Here is a 24,131-nt window from a genome sequence, read left to right as displayed (position 1 = left end):
TAGGAAAGTATAGTCGGGCATGGCCGACCATATAATACCCTACACCATGAGTATATTTTTAAAATTTTTACTTTTTATAAAGAAACTTTTATGTTTCTTTATAAAAGGCTAAAATTTCTAAATGAGGCTTTATATAGGTCCAATCGGGCCGATCCTCGGTAAATTTGGGAAAAGGATATATTTTTAAATAACAGTTTTGTTGAGTTTCATTACGATACAAATGGTTACAAGTCAATTTTAGACGTTTAAGACATTTTTTGAAGGGGGGTTTGTATGGGGGCTAGGGTCAAATAAGGGCCGATCCTTACGAAAATCTGCAGTATCATAAATACTTATGTAAAACTTATTTATGCCAATTTTTAGAGAGATAATAGAATATTTGACGTAATTATGGCATAAAAAGTTCAAATCGGGAGGTACGGTTGTATGGGGGATAAGGTGAAATAATGGACCGATTTCAACCATTTTCAATAGGCTTCGTCCCTGTGCCAAAAAATTATCTTGAAAATTGCGGCCTGTACCTTGCGCACAAGTTATACATGGACAGCCAGCCAACCGGACAGACGGACGGACGGACATGTCTTAATCGACTCAGAAAATGATTCTGAATCGATCGGTATACTTTAAGGTGGGTATTGGACCAATATTTTTGTATGTTACAAACATCAGCACAAACGTATTATACCCTCCCCACTATAGTGGTGTAGGGTATAAAAATTATTTAAATAAAATCTTTTTAACCAAGTGAACTGGTGTCCATGTTGTTATCGTTCATTGATTAGTTTTTAACATTACTCTTGGAAGTGTTTGGTTTCGTTCTTGCACGGAAGATGTAAAATGTGTCCAAATAAAACGATTTTAATTTTGTATATTTTTTAAATTTATTAAAAAACACTAACTTAAAATATAACAACTACATAGAATTGGCCAAAAGTTGTGCAGCGATAACTTCAGCATCATCAAGGGTTAATTTTGAAGTTACTTTAGACTTTTTCGCTATAGGTTCTTCAAAATCATTATCATCCTCACTGTCGTCTTCACTACTGCTATCTTTGCTTTGTTGTTGTTTAAGATTAGAATCGCTTTTAACGTCATCTGACTCAGAGTCGGCATTAGATTCTTTATTGTAAACTTTAGTTGGATCTGGAAGCCATGATAAGTCAACAGAAGCATCATCATCACCACTATCATAAAAATCATCCTCCCCAGCACTATCGTCCTGATGTTCCTCTGTCTCATCTTTATTTTCGTCACGTTTTTTCAGTTTCTTTTTAAGTGCTTTATGCCTAAGTTTTACAAGTTCTCTAAAGCGTTGTTTGTCGTATTTATCTTCCTCCTTTAACAGCTGTCTTGCCATCTCAATGTCTATACCTCCTGTAGGTAATTCCTTGTTCTCATACTCCTTGGCCAATTCAGATTGCAACTGTTTACGTGGATCTACTATTTCTTGGCCCTCCTCATCGAATTTAACCTTCTCATTCATTTGCAATTTTTTCTTTAGAACCTTTTTCGCTAGGGCAGCTTTTGTTACAAGTTTTTCCTTCTTTCTTAACACCGGTGGAGGCAGGTCTTCCTCTTCCTCTAGATCAGTATTATTTCTTTGATGATTATCCAATATTTCATGATCCGCTCTTTTAATTTTAATAAAGTCATCATCGTCTGAGTCCGAGTCTGTATCACTGTTGGACGCCTTAAAAAGAATTCCATCTTCATCGTTTTGTTTTACCGGTTTCTTTGCTCGACTTTCGGTTTCATTATCATCTTCAGAATCATCATTCGATTCGTTATCGTGTTCGTTGTTATCGGATGTTTTGTTGTTTAGTTTCTTCAGATATCGGTCTAAGAAGCGCACTCTAGGTGTTACTACAAGGCCCAACGATTTAGCATATCCATCGAAATTTAGAGCAAGTGCATTAAATACTTTTTTATTTTTCATAAGAAACACTGATTTTATGTAAGCCACGAAGGCACGCTGTGCTGAGGCCTTTAACTCCGGATTCTGCGCTAGAAAAGCTTCAATTTTAGCACGTGGCGAAAATAGTTTCTTGGGGTCAATTTGAATCTTTCGTAGACTTAGAAATTTACGATTCAATTCTTCGATCATGCCTTCCTCCTCTGAGGGCATCAAAACCAAAAGACACTCGCCACGAGTCTTGTTACGTGCTGAACGACCAGCTCGATGGATGTATTGAGTCACGTCTTCAGGACAATCCAGTTGAACCACCCAATTAACTGAGGGAAAATCAAGACCGCGCGAGGCTATGTCAGTGGCAAACAAGACAACATTACTCTTCTTAACAAAATCATTGTAGATGGCGATTCTACGATCTTGGTGTAGTGTTCCATACAACGCCAAGAGACTAGTGCCAGGCCTCAATTTGCAAAATATTTCATACACATACTTAACCTGCTTGCAGCTAGAGAGAAACACAATAATTTTCTGTTTTAGGTGATTCTTTATAAAAGACCACAACATGGTTATTTTGTCCTCTAGTTCTACAACGACATAGTTTTGTTGCAATAAGTCGGGTACAACGCTTGTAGCTGCTTTCTCTGTGCCAACATTTTGCGGTTGCCCAATATAAACGGGATCCTTGAGATTTAATCTTGCCAAGTCTTTTACAGAATTGGTTTGCGTAGCAGAGAATAACAAAGTTTGTCTATCGGGAGGAAAATTTTCAACAATAGCATTTAACGTTTGTTCGAACCCCATATCAAGACAACGATCTGCTTCATCCAAGACCAACATTTCCATAGTGGTTGCATTAAACAGCGGATTCTCGTCCATGTGTTGCAGCAATCGACCGGGAGTACATATCAATATATTACATTGATCCATACGGCTTCTTTCGAATTTTAAATTTTTTCCACCAATTATAAGGCCAGCAGAAAAATCATGATATTTACCAATTTTCTTCAACGTTTCGAAAATCTGATAAGCCAATTCTCGTGTGGGAGAAATAATTATAGCGGCTACTCCATCCGTTCTTGTCCATTTTGACACATATAGATGTTCCAAAATCTAATAAGTAGGTAATTTATTTTAGTTAGAACAATTTATTGACATTCTCCTCTACTTACCGGTATAAGAAAAGCCAAAGTTTTGCCACTTCCAGTAATGGCAGCACCTAAAACATCTTTACCCTGCAAAGCAGGCCCAATACTCTCACGTTGTATGTCAGTAGGTTTGGTGAATTTAGCATCTACTAGGCCCTTAATGGTCTTTTGAGACAGAGGAAAATCCTGAAATCTTTTTATAACATCTTTTCCGCACGATATTGTCTCATATTGAGATCGTAATTGTTCAATTTCTTCATCTAAACGATTTTTTAAAGATTTTGGTTTTTGAAACGCACGTTTTTTTTGCTTCATTGTGTTGTGAACAGAGCACTGCGCCGACAAATATAATCGGCGGCGAATGACACTAAATATGTCGGCGGCGGCTTAAAATCGACTGTATGCCGACTAAGTTTTCAACTACGTTTAGTTTTAAAATTTTAAATAAAAAGGGAATCCGAGATATTAGAAAGTCGGATTTTGGAAGCAAATATATTGTTAATAATAGGGTTCTATAGTTGAAATGAAAAGTCGACTTTTTGCATTTTATGAAAAGTAGATTTTTCGACATTACGACTTTTTTTATTTCGTTTAAGTCGACTTTTTAACAGTTGAGAGTTTTATTAACCTTTAAATGACAGATAGTAATGAATAATGATATATTTATATAAGTACTAAGTTATAATAAGTTTACAAATTCTATATTATCTGATCTCATTAAAAAAATATTAAAGTGCTTTTTTTAATTTGTTTAGCAATCTGTTGTTTAACATAGGATTGTACTTTAGAAAGTTCGCTGTTCCAGCTATAACTAGTATAATACTATGTTTCATCAAATATAAAAAAATAAACGAATTTTGGACCTTTAAAAATAAATAAAAAAATAACCACCTAGATATCTGAAAATGCAAAATCATTTTTATACAGCTTAATATTTGTAGTTAAAGGTTCCTTCTTAAAATATAAATTTAACAACGGTAATTTGAAAAATATTTACTCTTTTTAACGCTTTATCATACCATAAATATTTTACACCCTTTGTCAGTTCACTACAAAAACAATTAGATTTTACATTTTTTTAACAATTATGTAGAATTTTATATATTTAGTTTTAATCAATTCTAAACATTTATTACTGTTATCGAAATAAACCATAATGTCGTGATCAATGTCTTTAACAATTAACGTATCTGTCTGTCTAATTAGTTACAAACTCTGATGCTTGCAGTCAGTCGTCGCAATTGTAATTTTAATTAGTTTGTGTTGGGTTCATCATCATGTTTTTTGTTTTGATAAACATTTTCGCTTTCCCAAGAGTTTATTGGAAATTTACTTTCAGTATACAGAAAAATAGCGCCATCTATACACAGCGAGTTGGAATTATGTGAAAATATTTTTGCCTTCTTATTGGTTTTGCTTTATATTTGTGGTTTGTTTCGTGACCTCATCCGTCTGGTGCATATTTTTTTATACAATATTTGTCAAAAGAATAGGAAAAAAAAGTTTAAAATAAAAATCAATGAACATATTTATGTTCAATCTGTGAAAACTAAAATATAAAGTGATTAAATATTAAACAAAAAAACAATAATAATAAATAACAAGTGCTGGCTAACTTTTATTAAGTAGTCCAATGTAAAAAAAACGAGCGAAAACTCCCTCTTATTGTATTCTTTGTTTTTATTTTTGTGCATGTGTTGACAATATTTTAAAGAAAAAATATTTTGAAACAGGTGGGTGCTTAATTATTAGAGCAAAAATTTGATTTTTGTTTTATTTTACTTTGTCTTCTTTTCCATCGAATGCATTTGGAAAATGTTTTAACAAAAACATTGTACCTTTGAGCCAAAAAATGCAACCGATGATGCCTCATAGTTTCTTTATTTTTTATTATTGGTATTTTAAGTTTTTTTTTTTAATTTCTCTATCTTTACTCTATAGAGAAATGAAGAAAAACAATCAGCTGTTAATTTCAGATATTTGTGTTGTATTCATCAATACTTTTGAATTTGCTGAAAAAAGTATCTCGTAGTACGTTTGTAACTAACATACTCTTGAGATTTGGATACAGATACATGATTTTAGTTAGAAATGAATCACTTGAATATTTATTTTTAAAGCACGTAAAAAATTCTGTAGAATATAGAAAATAAAAATATTGAATCATTCAGACTGCAAATATGTAATGTATTATATTTTCAATTAATATAGAGAATATATAAACTATACATTTATATAAAGTTAGTTAACAGGTATGGGAATGTTTATACAGTCTGACATATATTTATATTAACTATAGAATTCACACGAAGTTTATGTTAATTGTTGCTAAACACAATGACAAACAAATATGAATATGTATATAATTTTTGGGAATGTTCGGTTAAATTATAAGTACTAAACACCGAAGTCTATTCCTCAAAGAATTTTAAGATATTAATAACACTAGCTCCAATATTATAGAATTTTCAAGAACGTACAAGAAAGTCCCCTTTTATGCAAAAAGTACCAAAAGTAAGTACATTTTTTACCTCTTAAGCGTTCGAATATCCAAAAAGTACTAAATACGTATTTTTATTTTTTCGTTAAATTATGAATAAGCCAAAAATATTTTTTGTATGTTCTTTGGTATAAAAGATACATGGGGTGCAAAAAAGTACCAAAATTCAGTTTTTACCCGTTTTTCCCTAAAGTGGCCGAATTTGAAAGAAGGACCAGTCACCAGTCCTCTTATTTTTTAAGTGAACGACGATAAGCATTTTACTAATTTTGTATCTTGTCTAATTTAGGAGATATGAAGTTGCCGAATTTACCTTTTTTTACCCTTTTTTCCCCCTAAACATTCGAATTTCCAAAAATCCCGTCTTAGTGGATCTATTCGGTGTGAGACCAATCTTTTGTCCAAATTTAAGCTCTTTAGCTTCAACCGTTTAGGCTGTGGGATGATGAATCAGTCAGCCAGTCAGTCAGTAACGTTAGAATTTTATATATAGATAGGTTAGACAATGTGTTTATAGCGAATTTTATCTTGAATCTAATATGATTTTAGTAATCAATTTATAACTTTAAAGTGATTTTCGGAAATGTGATCCTATTTCTAATAAACTTTAAAGTATTCACATGTGGTAAATAATTTATAATAAATTATTGCTTTTTTATTATTATTAATAATAATAAAGATTGTACTGTTAACAAATTTGTCATAATAAACTTATAAACTATGACCTAATTTCAGGTTGTATTACAGGTTGGGTTGCCAGCCTGGCTGGACTTGGCTGGATTGTCCAGCTTTTTTGATGCTTATCCAGTTTCAAGATAGAATTAAATTTGTCCAGCTAAAAAGAAATTTTTAGTACACAGCGAAAATTTTGCAATAATTTTTATGTTATCTTTGTCAAATCATGTTAGCCAACACTGATTGTACATTTGTTGTAAAACTAAGTTATGATTTCCCTTTTCTATCATCATATTAGACAGAATTGTTATTTTTATTGTTTTGTTTTTTTAGTATTTAATTTTAATTCTTACATACATATGCATATGCAAATATCTAATAATACATATGTAGATCGGGAAAAACTTAAAATATATTCGTACTCTGTGGACTATAATAAAACGGATTTGGTATATGAGAACCCCTGCATCTTTTTATGTATCACTGTAAAATTATTTACACAAAGCCAAAATTAACCAAATTTTCCAGTATTTTTTTATGTCGAGTTTTTTTGTTTTGTCCAGCTATTTAAAATCCAATGTCCAGCTTTTTGCAAATCGGAATCTGGCAGCCCTAATCACAGGTCATATTTATGATAAAAAATTGTGGCCACAATCCACATATTTACAGTAATATTTCCACCAAATTTTATTAAAATATGACTTTATCTTTAAATATTTTTTAAAATTTTTGAATTTTGAAAAGAGTAAAAACACACGGATGTCTATATTACAGCTAATTGAAGTCTTAGTCTGATTTCAATAAAATTTTGTGGAAATGCTTTGCTTGCAAACTTTTGTGTCTCGTAGCACATGAATTCAAAATGTGACAAAAAACTTTACTTTTGGCTACATTCTAAGAAAAACATTTTTTTACTTAAAATATATCTATTACATCGAATATTAGTTTTTGTCTTTATAACTTAATGCAAACTTTTTCTCAGCTATGGTCAAAAAAGTTTAATTAATTCAACGGCTGTTTCAAATCTCCAATTTTAGTTTTTTTAAAACTTTATTAAACAAATTTCAAAATTTTTAGGAGTTCTCATGGGGATTTATAGACAATAAATAAGGCTATTAAACGGTAAAAAAATTAAATTCATATTTCTTACATATTAGCTGTACCTGCAATTTGAACAGAGAGGATTTCGAAAAATCGCATTTTTTTGTAAAATTTTAGAAAATATTTATTAATTCATTACTGTGGTACATTTTAAATAAAGTATTTTCCGAGTATTATAGTCCAGATATTACAAAATATATATAATAAGTTTTATTCAAATCGGACAGGCCTAACCCATAAACTGTGGAGTTTGAAGGTTAAATTTTGTAATATTTTTTTCAGTGTACGATATCGAAATAATATATATCGAGCCCTTTTCGCACAAAAGACGTAACCGACAAAAACAAAATTTTACAGGAGAGAATTTTTTTTAATTATCTTCGAAGTAGGACAAAGCATTACTCCAAAACTCCGTTAATAAATACTATTACATCTAAAATATGGGATGCAGTTTGTTTCGATATTATATTGACGCTATATCCGATTTCTTTGTCGCTTACATCTTTTTTGCCGAGACAAATTTTTGTGATATAATCAATCTTGAGGAAAAATGTTTTTTTGTGTATATCTTTATATAATTTGTATAAATCTAAAAATTTTTCATAAGATTTTAAGATCATCTAGCGATGTCTGTAAGTCAGTCTTTTTGTTGAAAACCGGATAGGTTCCGAACGTTAGCTCATAAGTGATGAAATTCTCTACAAATGCTTATTGATGACAAATATTCTTTTGTGTTAATAATGGGCAAAAACGGTTCATGGTTTCACTTAGCCTCAATACAAGTACCTCCTGGGAAATAGTAAAAACATTAATAAATATGTTGTTTATGTTGCAATCGCTATAAAATTTTGCAGAAGTCGGTTATATATACCTGTAAATTATGTTGGGAAGTATTACAGATACCAGGCAATATTTGACCCTAGCCTCTATATATGGATCCTATAAGACAATGATTTTTTCTATACAGAAAATAAGTTTACAGTTAATAAATCTTTCAAAAATTAGTAAGGTATGATGAAATTCTCCAAAAAACATGTGTTTTTAAAACTAATAACGCGTTTAAATTCTATAGACATCGGTCCACAATTGACCAAATACCTCATTAAAGACCATTCTGAAAAACACCCTGATGTCCACATTAATACCCATACATTGTAGTACAATTCGCCTTATATCGAATAAATAAGCAAATTCTGGGACTATTGATTCATTAAGAGTCCATATACAAGTCCGCCTTCCGAAATCTACAAATTTACAACCAAATATAAGAGTTGGTAAAATGGAAATAACATAATTGTAATGTAATTAGTAATTAGAATGAATTAAATTCATAAAAAGTTATAGAAAATTATAAATTTTAGCACATAAATTGTAATGGCATAGTGATAATTACATGAATTTATTACAATTATACTCAGATATGTGGCATTTCATTCGCAAACAAATTTACTACCTTAATTTGTTCAAATTTTTCTATCAATTTAATATTTTTTAAACGAAAATTTTGACGTAACCGACACCTTGCTGTTACAAAATTCATAAACAGAAAATAAATGTGTATTTAAGTCTTTTTGATGTAAAGTTGAAACCATTGGATCTATTGCTATGAAATTTTCAGAGATGATGCTAATATACCTAAATTATCGATTTCTATAAAAAAACGAAAATCGAGTCGCTTACGTCCATTTTGCAAAAAGGGCTCGATATATAGTCCAGATTTTAGACTAGACTATAGTTCAAACTATAGAATATAATACATAGTTCAATATATTGTCTATTCTACAGTCTAGATTATAGATTAAACTACGAGCCAGAATATAATATATACTATAGTTTTGACTGTATTCCAGACTATTGTATAGTCCAGACTATAGGCTACTATATTAGGCACACTATAGACCACTGTTCGGACTATAGCTCAAACATAATATAGTATATTATACTAGTGAATTGTACAGTTTATCGCCCAGATCTGTATATTATATTAATAAAAAATTTTAAAGAATTTTATTTAATGATTATTTATATCTGATTATTGTGTTATTATATTTTTATTATATTTTTTGCATAAATAGAATCAATTTACTTTAACAACCTACATTTTTTATATATTTTTGTTCATTTATGTGCAGATTTTAATGCATTATATAATTCTTTATTTATTTTAAATTATAAATTACACATTTGTCATAAAAAATTTCTTAGAAACCTAAGTGTCTTTTCATGATTCCCAAACGGGAATTCCCGATTTCCGAAAATTCTGGGATTTGAAAGTTCAGAAAACCGAGATTTTTAAAAATGAAATCGCGGGGATTTTCAGGATTTTAAAATCCCGAAGTTTAAGTGTTTTTCCGCTAAATTTGTACATTATAAAACAATAAATAAGAGAATTTTAATAGTTTTTGATTAAAAAATAAGCAGGATCATAAAATTTTAAACATTTCGGACTATTTTTAAATCGAATTACATTATTCATTGAGTAATTTTTTAGACTTAAGATGATTCTACTAACTTACAGGCTGAAATATCAAAAATAAAAAGGGCAAAAAATAGGCATTGATACTATCGGATATCTAAAAATAACAAGTAAGAAATTATGATTTAGTTTTCATAACAAAGCATTTTACTTGATTTGGACTTTGTAAGGGGGCTTGTGTCAAAAGAGTCCCGAAATTTTAGTACTTTGAATTAATTTTTTTTTTCCAAAATTTCATAAAATACTTATGGGAAAGCTTTCTGTATATGAAATAGAAATTGTTATTTTTGTCGGTAAATTATTAAGATTTTTTAAAAATGTACTTATATTTTTTCGGGATTCATTTAAAAAACCGGAATCCCGGGGTTTTTAAAAATCAGTCCCAATTGGCAACGTTACATATAATGGTTAAAAGAAAGGAAAAATTCAAAAAACCTTATTTTTAAGGATTTTTAAAAATCAGTCCCAATTGGCAACGTTACATATAATGGTTAAAAGAAAGGAAAAATTCAAAAAACCTTATTAAATAAAAAAATATTTTGATTGGTACTAACTCCATTATTTTTACCACGGCTATATAGAAAATTTTATAAATATTCTGAAAAGTTTCATTTTTAATCTGAAGAAAAACGCCTAGGCCATTATCTGGCCTGTTCACTGAATTATTATTTTTTATTGTTCAGAATTTTAATTTCCTGAACGTGTTATATATATTCTTTAGAAGTTGTTGGAATGTTTTCTAACATTTTATTTTCTCTTAAAAATTAAAAGCTCTACAATGTGCTTTTTTAAATGAAAATACCATGGAAGATATATAAAAGCTAAGTACATTTTTAAATATTGTTATTTATTTATTTTGTCTATTTACATAATATGTATGTTGGAAAATGTAATTTATCATTCTAATGTAACTTCAATTACAAAAAATAAATATATTTTGTAGCAACAAAATTTCTCAAGTTTTCATCACATTATTATTTAAAACTATTTCTTCTGTTGTTCTGTTATTAATGTTAACAGAAGATAAAGCTCTTATGTGAGCTTTTATTTAAAAAGTTGTCCATGTATGTATGATATTGTATGTAGCGATGACAACTTGTTATTTAAATAACTGTTATATTTTTTGTTATTTTCTTATTTTGTAATACATATGTACATACATATATTCAGCAATAGTATACATACACATGTACATGAATTCGTACATAAAGTAAAGTTATTGCAAGTTCTAAGTGCTGCCAATATCAATACATACATATGTATTGCATTATCCTCAAAGTAAAAAATACAAGTAAGAGTGTTATACTCGAACAATCCGAATTTTATATACCCATCATTAAAAATAGATTTATTTTGTGAAGGGAGTAAATTTTTGAACGAACTTCACAAAATTTGTAGAAAGATTTTGGTTCTTAAGCAAGGTATACATGATGCAACCGCTGATACAATGTGAGAAGGTTGTTTACGAAATTGCAATATGCTTAGGGTTGCTCTAAGAAGTTGTTAGTTGGTTGTACGAAGGATAAACATGATTTGTTATTTTTGCAAGTTCTACAAACGAGTCGCAAAGTAAAAAATGCTTGTAGTACAACATTATTATATTTAACTCTTCATTTTGTGATGACTGCAAGCAAGTTTGTGCGTAAAAACAATAAAATAATCAAAACTTAAGCTGAAATGCGTTTTTTTTATTTAAAATTATTAAAATTTTTATTTATTATAAAAAACAAGTTGGATATTATAGTCGGGCTTGGCCGACCACATAATACCCTAAACCATGTGTATACCCAGCAAAAAATAATTGATATCATACTTTACAGAAGAACATCTTAATCACATCTAAAAATGCGATTATATATTTTTCGCTTTTGTAAACCAAATATTTCCTTACAAACGAAAACTCAGTTAAAAATGAGGAAAGAGATGTAGAAAAGTCACTAAAATAACATATTTGAAGTACATCAAACTAATGAAATTAACATAATGATGTTATTGAACGAATTCGGTTTATTTTTGACTTCCAAATATCGGATTTTTATTGCATCTATGAATAAAATTAGATATAGTTCATAGTTGTCAAAAATGAACAACATCCCTCCAATAACACGATAATGTAAAATTCATGGGTTTTTCATCAAAATTGGAAGTACTTCAAGTATGTTATTTGTGGTGAAAATTCTAATTCTTTTCCTAACTTTTTCTGCTGGGTATTTTTAAAATTTTTATTTTTTATAAAGAAACTTATATGTTGAATTTTACCTTTATTCCGAAGTATTAAAGCAATTTATTAATAAAAAACAAAAATTTCTAAATGGGGCTTTATATAGGAGTATAGGTCAAACATGGATCCTAGTTGATTTTGGGAAAATGATATAGTTTTAAATAACAGTTAGTTTTGTTGAGTTTCATTGCGATACAAATGGTTACAAGTCAATTTTAGACGTTTAGGACATTTTGTATGGTGGCTAGTGTCAAATAAGGACCGATAATTACAAAAATCTGCAGTGTCATTTATACTTATATAAAACTTATTTGCGACAATTTTTAGAGAGATAATAGTATATTTCACGTAATTATGGCATAAAAGGTCCAAATCGGGAGGTACGGATGTATGGGACCGATTTCAACCATTTTCAATAGGCTGTTCCAAGAAACATGATTGGTCCAAATTTCATCAAATTATCTTGCACACAAGGTTTACATGGACAGCCAGCCAGTCAGCAGGACAGATAGACGGACGGACATGTCTTAATCGACTCAAAAAATGAATCGATCGGTATACTTTAAGTATTGGACCAATATTTTTGGGTTTTACAAACATCGGCACAAACGCATAATAGGCTCCCCACTATAGTGATGAAGGGTATAATTAATACCTGGTAACAGAGGATTGATGCGTACATTTTGAAAATTAACTTAATAATCTTGTAAAAAACTGGAAGACTGTTATATTTTAATTTTTTCTTGATTCGAAAAAAAAACAGAAACGAGCACAGATTTAAAAAATGGTCGAAGGTTTTTAAAAAGGATTAAAAAAGATGATTATTTTAACCTAAAACTATTAATTAATTACTAAGCCATATAATGGATTTAAAAATTACTGTTCTTCTTAATAAAAAGCTTAATGTTATTTTCACAATAAGCTGCATGCAAATTAGGGTCCGGGTGCAAGCAAAACCCTATGTAAATACGACTATTAAATTTAAAAACTGCAATAAGTTTAATATTTGTTTTACCATACGGCAAATGTTTTTATAACGAAATGGAGATATGTACCTGAATGGAATTTTTGGACACAATAAAATCAATGATATCAACGTTGGTGATATGGATAGAACCAGAATTTCTTCAAACTTTCATATTGAATTGTTAGGTACATTTATTTACAACATTTTTATAGTATTTATTTGGTATCTTTAGAAATAAAACCGTGTAAAAAAACCAGGATGTGTAGAAATTTTCACATGAAATTGTGCAGGAGGATTGCAAAAGAGCAAAATCACCAATTATGGCGACTTTTTATGAATATTAGAAATAGTTTCAAACTGGTTCTAAAGAACCCAATTGGGTCTACTAGTATAAGTATAGAACTAATGGTACTAGTAATTTTTCAAATACACTTAATGTTAATTTGAGCATTACGATGGTATAGGAAAGTTTACAGTTGGGAACTAGTACTGGTGATTTTGGTACTAGGTAAATACTAGTTTGGTTTTAGTTTCATTTCCTGCAGGGCATGTTTAATTTTTAAGGCATTGGCTTTGCGAAAGCCTTATTAGAGCAATTCTGTCTTAGGCTTTAATAATCAGAAGACTTCTCGGGGCAAAATGTGTAAAGTTGTGAAACGTTTGTATGATATATATAGCCGAGGGGCTCTTTTTTGTCAAATTTATACTGGACACAATGGTCGGTTATACGCCAACCGTGAGGCATTGATCCAAGATGATGGTAAAGTGGAACTTTAGATCCATTATCAATGAAAATCTGTTGATACCCGAATTATTCTTAACTATAAGATAAAGCATTCCTGCGCCCATGCATATCTTTCCGAACATTGTCTTCCAGATAGAAGTCTATGGTATCGGCTGAATTTTTTAAATATATTTGATTAAATATGGCATCAAATGATGTTAATAAATTTTCGATATTCAGAATGCAATTAGGACTTATGAAACTATTTCAACAACACTTCCAGTGGTAAGTTATGCACATAACTTGAAGTAAACGTGACGATTACATAACGTTCGATGAAAGGTGGGCGAAAGAAGTAGTACAGTCATAACGATACTATGAGGAGATCCTTGCGATTTTACGTGTTCTTAGTGGTTATACAGGTCGATTATAGAACATGTGAAGAATGAAACGCTAAAACACGATTTCGTCGAAATTAGATCAAAATATCTTGGAAGCGATTTTAACAAAATATAAAATCCTGGCTGAAAAACTCTAAAAAGGTATGTTTAGGAAATTGAGTTTCTTATTAGCGGACGATTATACTTTCATACAAGACTAATAAGGTTCTACAACTTGTTATTACAATTTTGTTTTAATCAAAATACGAGTTGTGAAAATGAAATTTACAATTATAATGTTCAGTTTCAGGACATTTTGGTATTCTATTAAAAAAAAGAAACACTGAATATATTTATGCAGCTTTGATTATAATTGTGCAAATTTTGTAGAATTATTTATAAATTCACCACTGTAGGAATAATTGTATATCTGTACTTTGATTTGAATGTTAAATAAGTTGTCGTTGTTGTTTTGATTTTGGTTTAATACGTTGTTTGTTAACTCGCTGGCTGGTAAATTTGTAAAGTGTATCTATCTATATAACCAAATAAATACTAATCTGAGAATAAGGATGTGAGAGTAACGCTCTGAGAGAGAGCATAGAGTGTGTAACTGAGATGAGAGATGAGGAAAATGCATTTATTAGGCCAAATGTGGTAAGTTTGACTATAAGTAGTATACTACAAACTATTTAGCATTTCAGTTTTATATTATCCTTTGAAGTCTGTTGGTGTTATTGAAATGAAATACGCACATTTATAATAAATAATAGACATATGTACTACATACATATGTATATCTACAATATATACATACAATATTAAAAAGAAAAATATTTAAAAAAAAAATAAATACACACAAATTAAATAAATAATAAAAAAAATATTATTAAAAATTCACAAAGAAAAACAAATAGTTTTGTATCAAAGCTAATGATGACAATATTTCTCAGCTAAATGTATATTTTTTACGTTATTTAAAGCGAATTGTGTTTTTAGTGCAAATGCCATTTGTTAGCAAATGGAAACAAAAAATTATTAACAAATTATATAATGATGGGATAAATTCTACGAAACAAAAACAAAAAGATCTAAATAATTGGTTTTGCAAAAAAAAATTTATAAATTCAATGTACGTACCTAAATGTAGATATAAATATATGTATATGTATGTATGAATATTTGAATAAGTATGTAGTAGAGTCATGTGACTTAATAACAGAAAAATTGAGTACTTTTTCTTTTTTTTTGAAAGTTTTACACGCAAATTTGAAAGAAACAAAGAAATTAATTCACCACTCGCACAAATTGACAAACGGATGGATGGATGGACGGACAGACGATGTAAAAATAAAAGATTTGCAGAAAATTCACCGCAATGAAAGTTTTGAAACATGCGCATTTTGGCGAATACCGACACATTAACACACATACTCAAACACACACTCACTTATACACAACCATCCATCTAGATATACGTGAATATCTTTTCATTTCATACTCTATATACACATTCATTTTTGTGGATCCTTATAATTTGCAACTAAACAACACCAATTAAAATTTTTAAAGAATTTTTAATAATATTTTCCTCCAACCAAGTGTACAAAAAATTATTAAAATCGGTAGTAAAAAATACAATAAATCTTTCACAAATCAGCTACAAAATTATTTAACAAAATTTCTTGTTATTTATTCAAGTTTTCGATAATTTGATTAAATCTGTTGCCCTTTTTTTCTTTCGTTCTTTCTATATTTGCTCCTTTTTAGCACAAGTGAAAAAATTTTGCTCACCCATAATTTTTGTGTTACATATCTAAAGTGAAAAATCAATTGATACATATTTTTTCTAAACAAAAGAAGTTCTTTTTTACTACAACTACTACGTATCCTATTTCTAAATAATTTACTTTTTACAAGCATCAAATAATTAAAACTAAATACTACAAAACGAATAATAATAAAAAAGTAATAATTAAAGCTTTAAATAAAACCGAATTAATTTACACTACGAGTAGAAATAGAAAAAAATAAAACTGCGAACAAAATACATAATAAATATAATATGTTTTAAACAAAATCTACGCTTTTCTTTATGAGTATTCAAGAAAACGCAATTAACAAACTAAAACATAAAGTATGTTGGAATGTGTAAGTTTTATATAAAAGAAAAACAAATAAAAAACCACCCCACCTCAAAAAAATTAAAAAAAGAAAAACCAAAACTTAAAAAATATGCTAAATTACAAAAAGAAATTAAAAACAAGGTGAACGGGAAGTGTATAGATACATGATGGCATCAAATTAAATATAACAGTTAGGCAGCCAACAGCCTTCAACATCATCACCATCATCATTATCAACATTCTTGTTGTTTCTTTCCTTTTTTCTTAGTTGTTTTATTTGAATATGCCAACCATCACTATGAAACTATGTGTGTATATCAGGGACCCACCATTTTAACACAAAAACAACAACAACAGCAACAAAGTCATCGTCATCTTTAAATTCCCCACTCAACTTCCTTTTCAATGTTTCCGTTTCCCACCATTAGCAACACTACTACAACTACAATACTATAACAAGACTAACACAATATGTGTGTGTGCATGTGTGTATGTGTGAGAGTGTGTTTTGCAAGTTTATAGGTATTTTTTTGAAATACAATAGGGATTTGATATTTTGTTAGTTGGATGGTTGGATTGTTGGTTGGTTGTTAGTGTGCCCTGTTTGATATTCATATAGCAGCATCTTTTTCAGCTCTGATGATGACGATAATGGTGATGATTATGATGACGAGTTGCCTGTTATATTTTGACCATAATTATAAATCGTGCCATCATTACACGTACAACATATCACACAAACTCCAACACACACACTCATACACATACATATGTACTACATCTTTATACATTCCTATTGGAATGCGTAAACGTATATCTATGTGATTGTTTGTATATGTGTGTGTGTTTGAATATATCTATTTAATGTATTTTAATATGTTTTTAAAACATGCAATTTCGATTTCTCACTCTCTTTTTAACAATACATATTTCTTTTAATTCTCTACCCGTCTCTACATTGTCAAATAGAATCAGTGTTGCCATATGTAAAGATTTATATTACTTTTTAGTACAATTTTTGCAATTTTTTATCAATATTGTTATTTTGTGATTTGCATTAATACAAAGTATTATTTTAGCACATGATTTGTTTAATCTAATGTAATGCATGTGTGGTTTACTTGGTCATTACCTAGGACGTCACAACATTAAGTGTAACATGTTTTTTCATATACAACTTTGATTGTTCCGTACCAGTAATTTGCGGAGTAAATGTATATGTGTGCGTGGAGTAGTCTCAATTTTTTTTTATAAAATTTGTTTGCTTTATTTAAATTTTATTCGTTATAACTTTAATCTTGTGTTTTCAAGTTTTCACCTAAAGATATGTTGCCAACTCGAGATATGTACATATATGTTCAAGTGTTAAGTGTTTACTTAATAAGAATAGATTTCTGGATTTTTTTAAATCTTTAACTTTTATTTTAACCAATTGTTAGCTATGACCTTTTTCAATCAGTTTATTAATATAGAGACTTCACTCCGAAATAACAGCTTATGTTTTGTGGACAGGAACGCATGAATCCAGTTTCTCATACACTGTTCTAAAGAAACAATTAACCACTTTCTAAAAGTTATAAGCAGTTAGAATGCTCGGTATTTGATCCCACGGATATTTGTGCTTATAGCCTTAAATACCGTCCTATATTTCGGTTTATAAGTAGTAATGCTTCAACACATATATTGTTGTTGTTACTCATCTTTAAAGGTTTATCTGCTTCAATTTGTTTGGTAACAATTTCAATTTTGAATGATTGAAGCTGTTTGAGTAGCTGTCAATGATTGTGGAATCTAATGTTGAATTTGACAACAATTTTAGTGGAGAAATTTCTTAAGTTCTTTATCCTCAATTTTTTATGACTGGTCTAAGCAAGTTTAACATTTCTAAAACGCGATGGCCTTTTTCATCCATAAGTTGAGATTACACGCCGGTTATTCTATCGGTACATGTGCAAGCATTTTGCGCACGCACTCGAGCTATATAATCACTGACCCGATTTGTTCCACAGTAACTGCTCTGTAGGGGTGCATCGAACTTATTATGAATGTTAGACTTTACCGTACAATAATGTTGTTAAAAAACATTCTGGTTAATCGGGACAAGTCTAAGTCTGAAATTCTATCAGACTATGATTAATATGATATGATTCTCTGATACAACCCCATATCAAATCAAACTAGATTTTCTGGTTCAACCCCATATCAAATCGAAGTAGAGATACTGGTAGCACCTCTTTTTCCGCGAACACCAAGATGGGAAAATATTCATTAAAAGCGCTATTTAGCGGGTTCAATTGTATGGGGGCTAGGTGAAATAATTGACCGATGTTAACTTTTTGGCTTCGTCTACGGTACCATAAAAGATCATGTACCAAATTTTATTCAATTATCTCTAAAATTGCGACCTATAGTTTGATTACAAGGTTTACAACCCTATTCGGGGGTTTAGTTTTATGGGGGCTAGGTGAAATAATGAGCCAATCTTAACCATTCTCAATAGGCTTCGTCCCTGGGACAATAAAAGATCATGTACCAAATTTCATTGAATTACCTGCGATCTGCAGTTTGATTACATATGTAGTTTGGCGACAGACGGACGGACATAGCTAAATCGAAAATGATTCTGAGCCGATTGGTGATATACTTATTGTGCGTTGCCAACATCAGCACATACTTAATATAAAACATTAGTATATTTACGTAGTATTAATTTATTCAGTTCCGAAGGTGACAATGGAACGAATAAAGACTAAAATGTGAGAAATTTTGTTTTGATGAGACATTTTTTAAAGCAAATGGCAACACTATACAGAATACATACCGTTAGAATTTATATGTATGTATGTATGTATGTATGTATGTATGTATGTATGTATGTATGTATGTATGTATGTATTTGCATACGAGTACAGTATTTTAATTATACAATATGTATTTGTTTTACCTAGATTTCCAACAAGGTTTTTGAATGTATACGGGCATTAACAGCAGCATTATGCAACTTACCTTATAAAGCAATTTTTAAATGTTCTATTAAACCTCCTTCTGACAGAAGGCTGATTGAAATCTTTTATGAAACCTAAAAAGTGAAATATATAATTTTTTTCATACATTATAAAAGCTCTCAAACAATCCATTTCCTTAAAATTAATGAAATTAAAATTATAAATTGTTAGTAATCCTTTTTTTGTTGTTTTTTTTCATGTTAAATTGCAGTCCGCATTTCATATTATAAGTAAACCTTTAATTATGTTAAACTTTTTTTGTTGTCATATTCCTTACAAACTTTGTTTTATAAACCTTTGATACATTTCAAAATCGGTGATGAATGGGCGGTTTTTATTATAAATAATTATATGAATTAAATTGTTTAAAAAGTGGGACATCTTTAATAATATTTCAAACGTCAGGGTGTAAAAACGCTTAATAAGTTATACATTTCCGTTTTAATAATTAAGTCCTTCAATTATATATTGAAAACAACACATAAATATATATGTATATTTAAAAGTCGAATTAAAAACAATTATCACAATTCACTAATAATTATAAACATACCATATGTATGTATTTATATGTATACATTAGGGTACGAAGTTTTTCTAATAATATTTAGTGAAACAAAACAAATTTGGAAAACGCATTTTCCTATATACAAACCGAAGCTCCTTAATGTACATATATGTATGTGTGTACATATTTTGTTCGAATTCAATATTTCCGTGAGAGTTCACCTTAAAATAAATTTGTTTTTTGTTTCACTAATTCCAAAACCAATATTTTGTTTCTTCAACCGCATACAAGTGCTTTGGTAACTGACCTTCGCCACCAGGTTTAAGTAGGTTTTGAGTGTATTTTAAAAATGATTTTTAATACATAAATAACAAAATTATAGTATCAAACTGCTTAAGAAATATTAAAATAAAATACTTTATACAAAATGCATATCGACAGCTTTAGCACAAAAGGCCTTAAGTAAACTTAAAATATATTTTATTAAAGATTCGTATTAATATACATTTATAATTGAAAACGTATGTCATAGATGATATAGTTGACTTCTAAGGGCCAATCATTAGGTGAAGGATTGGAATAAATTAAAATTAATCCTCCAAAGTTGTTTTTGAGTACTCAATTAGATAATATTGTTTGCTAGTTTAAGTGCCCAATGGAGGTGGTTTAAATTTGAGCAAGAAATGCAAAAGTGAAAACAGCTGATGCAAAAACAAATTAATCCATTTTTTTAAGTTAATTTATTTTAGCCGTCTGAAAAAGTAATTATTGTAACCTACTAGCTTTATAAAGACTTTTCATTTTAAAATCCATGTTCTTATGTTTGTTGACACCAATTCTAAATTTGAACGTGGAGCACCGTGCAGTGCTAAAAAATATAAAATTTATTTGTCATTAATGAATATTAAGGGAATAGTCGTATATCGTGATATTAAAAAAAGTTATTTAGCTATTACTTTTTCAAATTTTTAAAAGGAAAACCCGTTAAAATCGTCTATACGACCAAATACGAATAAAGTTGCTAGTACACCTGTCATGTTGGGCTTATTTCACGATGGTATTTTTTCAACCACAGAGTGAGCTAATTACACGAATCATCTGAATTCCTGTACATGGTTCTGGCAGTCCATGTACAAGCACTTTGCTCAAGTACTCGTGTTATATAATCTCTGACCATTGCTGTACAACTTTTATCCGTAACATACATACACAACTCATTTTCAACGGTAAGTCCGACGGTCACTCCCCCTTGGTACATATGTCTGTTGTCTTCGGCAACAGCACCGAATTTATCCCGAATTATAGAATTTACCGTGCAGAATAGAGGTCAATAATTGATTTAAAGCTAACGCTAATTTTAATAATTCCGAGGCCACGCCTGTTGAGCACAACTCCTTACAAGACCTTCTGTGATTACAGTTATCCAATCGTGCATTTTACGAAAATTTCAAATTAAATTGTTTATTTGTATACTTTTATTTCTAATATTTAGAAAATATTATTATTTCTAGAACGTCCAGAGCATGGCATAATAAAGGTAACTGCAATAAATGTCAAAAGATGTCATTGTTTACATGTTAAAAATGTTATTTGTTTACATTTCTTATGTCTGTTTTGACATTAGTCTGATTCTAGTACAAAAACAAAATGCATGTTGTTTTGTATTGTTGTAGTAAAGCTCTTGCACTGGTCAAGAGCTTCTGATTCCTTAATATTTACACCACACATAAACATATATTCTACAAAGACTTTACCAATAATTGAATCAATATATTCATATATGAATTTCAAATTAGTAGATTTCTCATATTTCTAAGGACGTTTAGAAATATCGGAAATAGAGGGCTTTTATGGCACCCATGAATTAATCTTGAACTCGTCCATATATAACAAATCGTTCAAGAAAGTCAATGTTCTTGGTTGACTTCGGACGGTCCACCACTTGCCCCCGTGTACTTCAATGCAGGAACTCAGGTGGCGATTCTTTGTACTTGGCTTGCCGGACTATGCATAACTACAATGCTCTAGTACTCGAGCTATCTAACCTTTTGCCATAGCAGACAAATTGCTTGACAGGCAGCATGAGTCTAAAGTGAATAGATGGGGCGATCCCAACATCTGGTGAAATCAGTCTTCTGGTTTCTCCACGCAACCACACTACTGAACGTGAGCAACAGCATCTAGTGACAAATTGCCAGACGTATTTACGACTACATAATTACTTGACAAGACCTATTTTAGTGGCCATTAAGACCACTGCTTTGTGATTAGAGTAAACTCTTAGCACACCCAACCATGAAGGAAAATTCCATTATATATATAATATCCAAAAGTCAGGACATCATTTAAAACTCAAAATCTGTATTATCAGATATTCTCATCGCAGCCTGCCCTGTGGTTTGTAACTTCACCGTGAATCAAATCAAACCAACTGTTCTTCCAGAGAAGACTTCGACGGCGTGGTGAAAAGTGCTTCAAAACCACTGCTTCTAGCCCACAGTTCAATGTCGGTCTATTCGACATTGCCTATAGATACAAATATAAACCATCTGACAAGCTTATGATGCAAAAACTATGACAAAAAATGTTATGTTTTGAAATGGAAAAGTATGCACTATGGTTCGAAATACCATGCAAAATAAACGATTTTTTTTATACTTTGACCCCTTTTTAACGCCTTGAGAACTAAAGATCTTTGACAACTTTCATTTAGTGATCTAAAACTTCCTATTTTACTATTAATGCTTTGTGATTGGGCATCATCATGATTTAGAGATTATTTTAAAATATGTTTAGACTTTATATACCGCTAAACGACTGGACCTATTTTTCTGAAATTTTCACACTGTGTTCCTGTATGTCTGGAAGGAACTAGATTTTACTTCAAAATTTCAAGTGCCCGACCTGACATGGACACTTTCAAAATTAAAAGTATTAAAAGACGCATATCTCAGAAGCTGCAAGAGTTTGAGCCTGGGAAACTAATAGATCTAGCTTCTTCAAATTTTGCACGAAGAACTTTAATATTCATCTGAACATTTTAGGGAAAAGGGTGGAGTTTCATATGAATTAAATAGAAAAAATCGTATGTCTCGAAAACTATTAGAGTAAAAATCATAAAATTTTGCACGAAAACTTTGAGATCAATATGAACATTTGGGTAATATATTGGTGGACTTATAATATGGTGGTGGATGTGCGTTGCACCTCTCATATGAATAAAATATACAAAAAAATCGTTTATCTGGGAAACTACTGGAGTTAGCTTTTCCAAATTTTGCAAATTTTGAAGGACTTTAATATTCATCTGAACAATTTGGGGAAAAGGCGTAGACTTTCGATTAGGCCTTAGTATCTCCCATACAAAATTTCGTATATCTGGGAAACTATTATATTATTAAAATTTTTTCATAGATTACATTAAAATTATAAATAACTTTTGAAAAAATTGGTGAACTTGCAATAATTTGCGTGACATCCCCAACATGTAAAAATATTATATCTCGAAAATTATTATAGTTAGAATCTTTAAAATCGTATTTAACTTGCATTTAGGGTCGCAAAGCACACTGGGTATAGCTAGTCTTAAATATATAAAAAATTAGAATCTTCATGATCGGGAATCCTTTTAACTTAAAAATCTAAATAAAATATAGAATTTTCCAAATACCACTATTTGATTTTCAAATACATTTAGGTGATGAAACCATAAAATTTTACATTAATATCAATGAAATTCCAACGCTCCTTTTGCTAATAAACAAATTTTTAATTATTTTTATTTTTTTCCCCTATAAAATAATCCAAATGTCACGTAACTATGCAAAATAATCCACATGAACTAACTTTATTAAAAAAGCTTAATTCTACAAATAATCCATATTAATATATATACATACAAACATATGTACATATAAAAATGTATATATTCTTATTTATTTATATATGTTGATGTATGTATATAACTATATATGTTTGTATGTAATTGCGTTGTATTATACCTTTATAAGGCTTTGATATTCTCAAATTAATTTAATCTACTTAAGCTCAAAGTATTTTTCTTCTTCTTCTTATTTTTGTTTCACCTTCTTTAGCAGCGGGTGGTTCGCAAAACTCTATTAGTTTAGTTTTCAACCAATATTCATTCATATTATATCTCAATTATGCTGATGATGACTAACTAAGATTGGCCAGGACAAAAACTATTAAAGGAGTGGAAAATTTCATATTATATTTCGTAGAAAGTAGAATCCTGTTAAAATATATTTAAAGAACAACAAAACAGAAAAAAACAAGTAGGAAAGTATAGTCGGGCATGGCCGACCATATGATACCCTACACCATGAGTATATTTTTACAATTTTTACTTTTATAAAATTTTTATTTTTTGT

General features: G+C 29.8%; 2 protein-coding genes across 7 annotated transcripts in view; one reads left to right on the top strand and one right to left on the bottom strand.

Moving 5' to 3' along the window:
* Nucleotides 1-862: 862 nt before the first annotated feature.
* Nucleotides 863-3,397, bottom strand: LOC111681437 (probable ATP-dependent RNA helicase DDX10). Its single transcript, XM_023443207.2, has 2 exons — nt 3,082-3,397; nt 863-3,022 (listed from the first exon to the last, which is right to left on the bottom strand). The coding sequence occupies exons 1-2, from the start codon at nt 3,370-3,372 to the stop codon at nt 914-916; spliced, it is 2,400 nt and encodes a 799-aa protein (XP_023298975.2). The 5' UTR covers nt 3,373-3,397; the 3' UTR covers nt 863-913.
* Nucleotides 3,398-4,501: 1,104 nt separating this feature from the next.
* LOC111681446 (syntaxin-binding protein 5) overlaps nt 4,502-24,131 on the top strand; it is a 71,566-nt gene continuing 51,936 nt past the window's right edge. For 2 of the 6 annotated variants that reach the window (XM_046945407.1, XM_046945406.1), the window contains exons 1-2: nt 14,895-15,233; nt 15,872-16,252. The gene's annotated coding sequence lies outside the window, so the exon portion shown is untranslated. Of the gene's footprint in view, nt 4,791-14,890; nt 15,234-15,312; nt 15,727-15,871; nt 16,253-24,131 lie in introns of those variants that run through there. The other 4 variants (XM_046945402.1, XM_046945405.1, XM_046945404.1 and 1 more) reach the window with 4 other exon arrangements.

Source organism: Lucilia cuprina, chromosome 3 (assembly GCF_022045245.1).
Source record: "Lucilia cuprina isolate Lc7/37 chromosome 3, ASM2204524v1, whole genome shotgun sequence".
NCBI lineage: Eukaryota > Metazoa > Arthropoda > Insecta > Diptera > Calliphoridae > Lucilia > Lucilia cuprina.
Note: the sequence above shows the minus strand (reverse complement) of the source record. Positions and strands in the feature narration are given on the sequence as shown.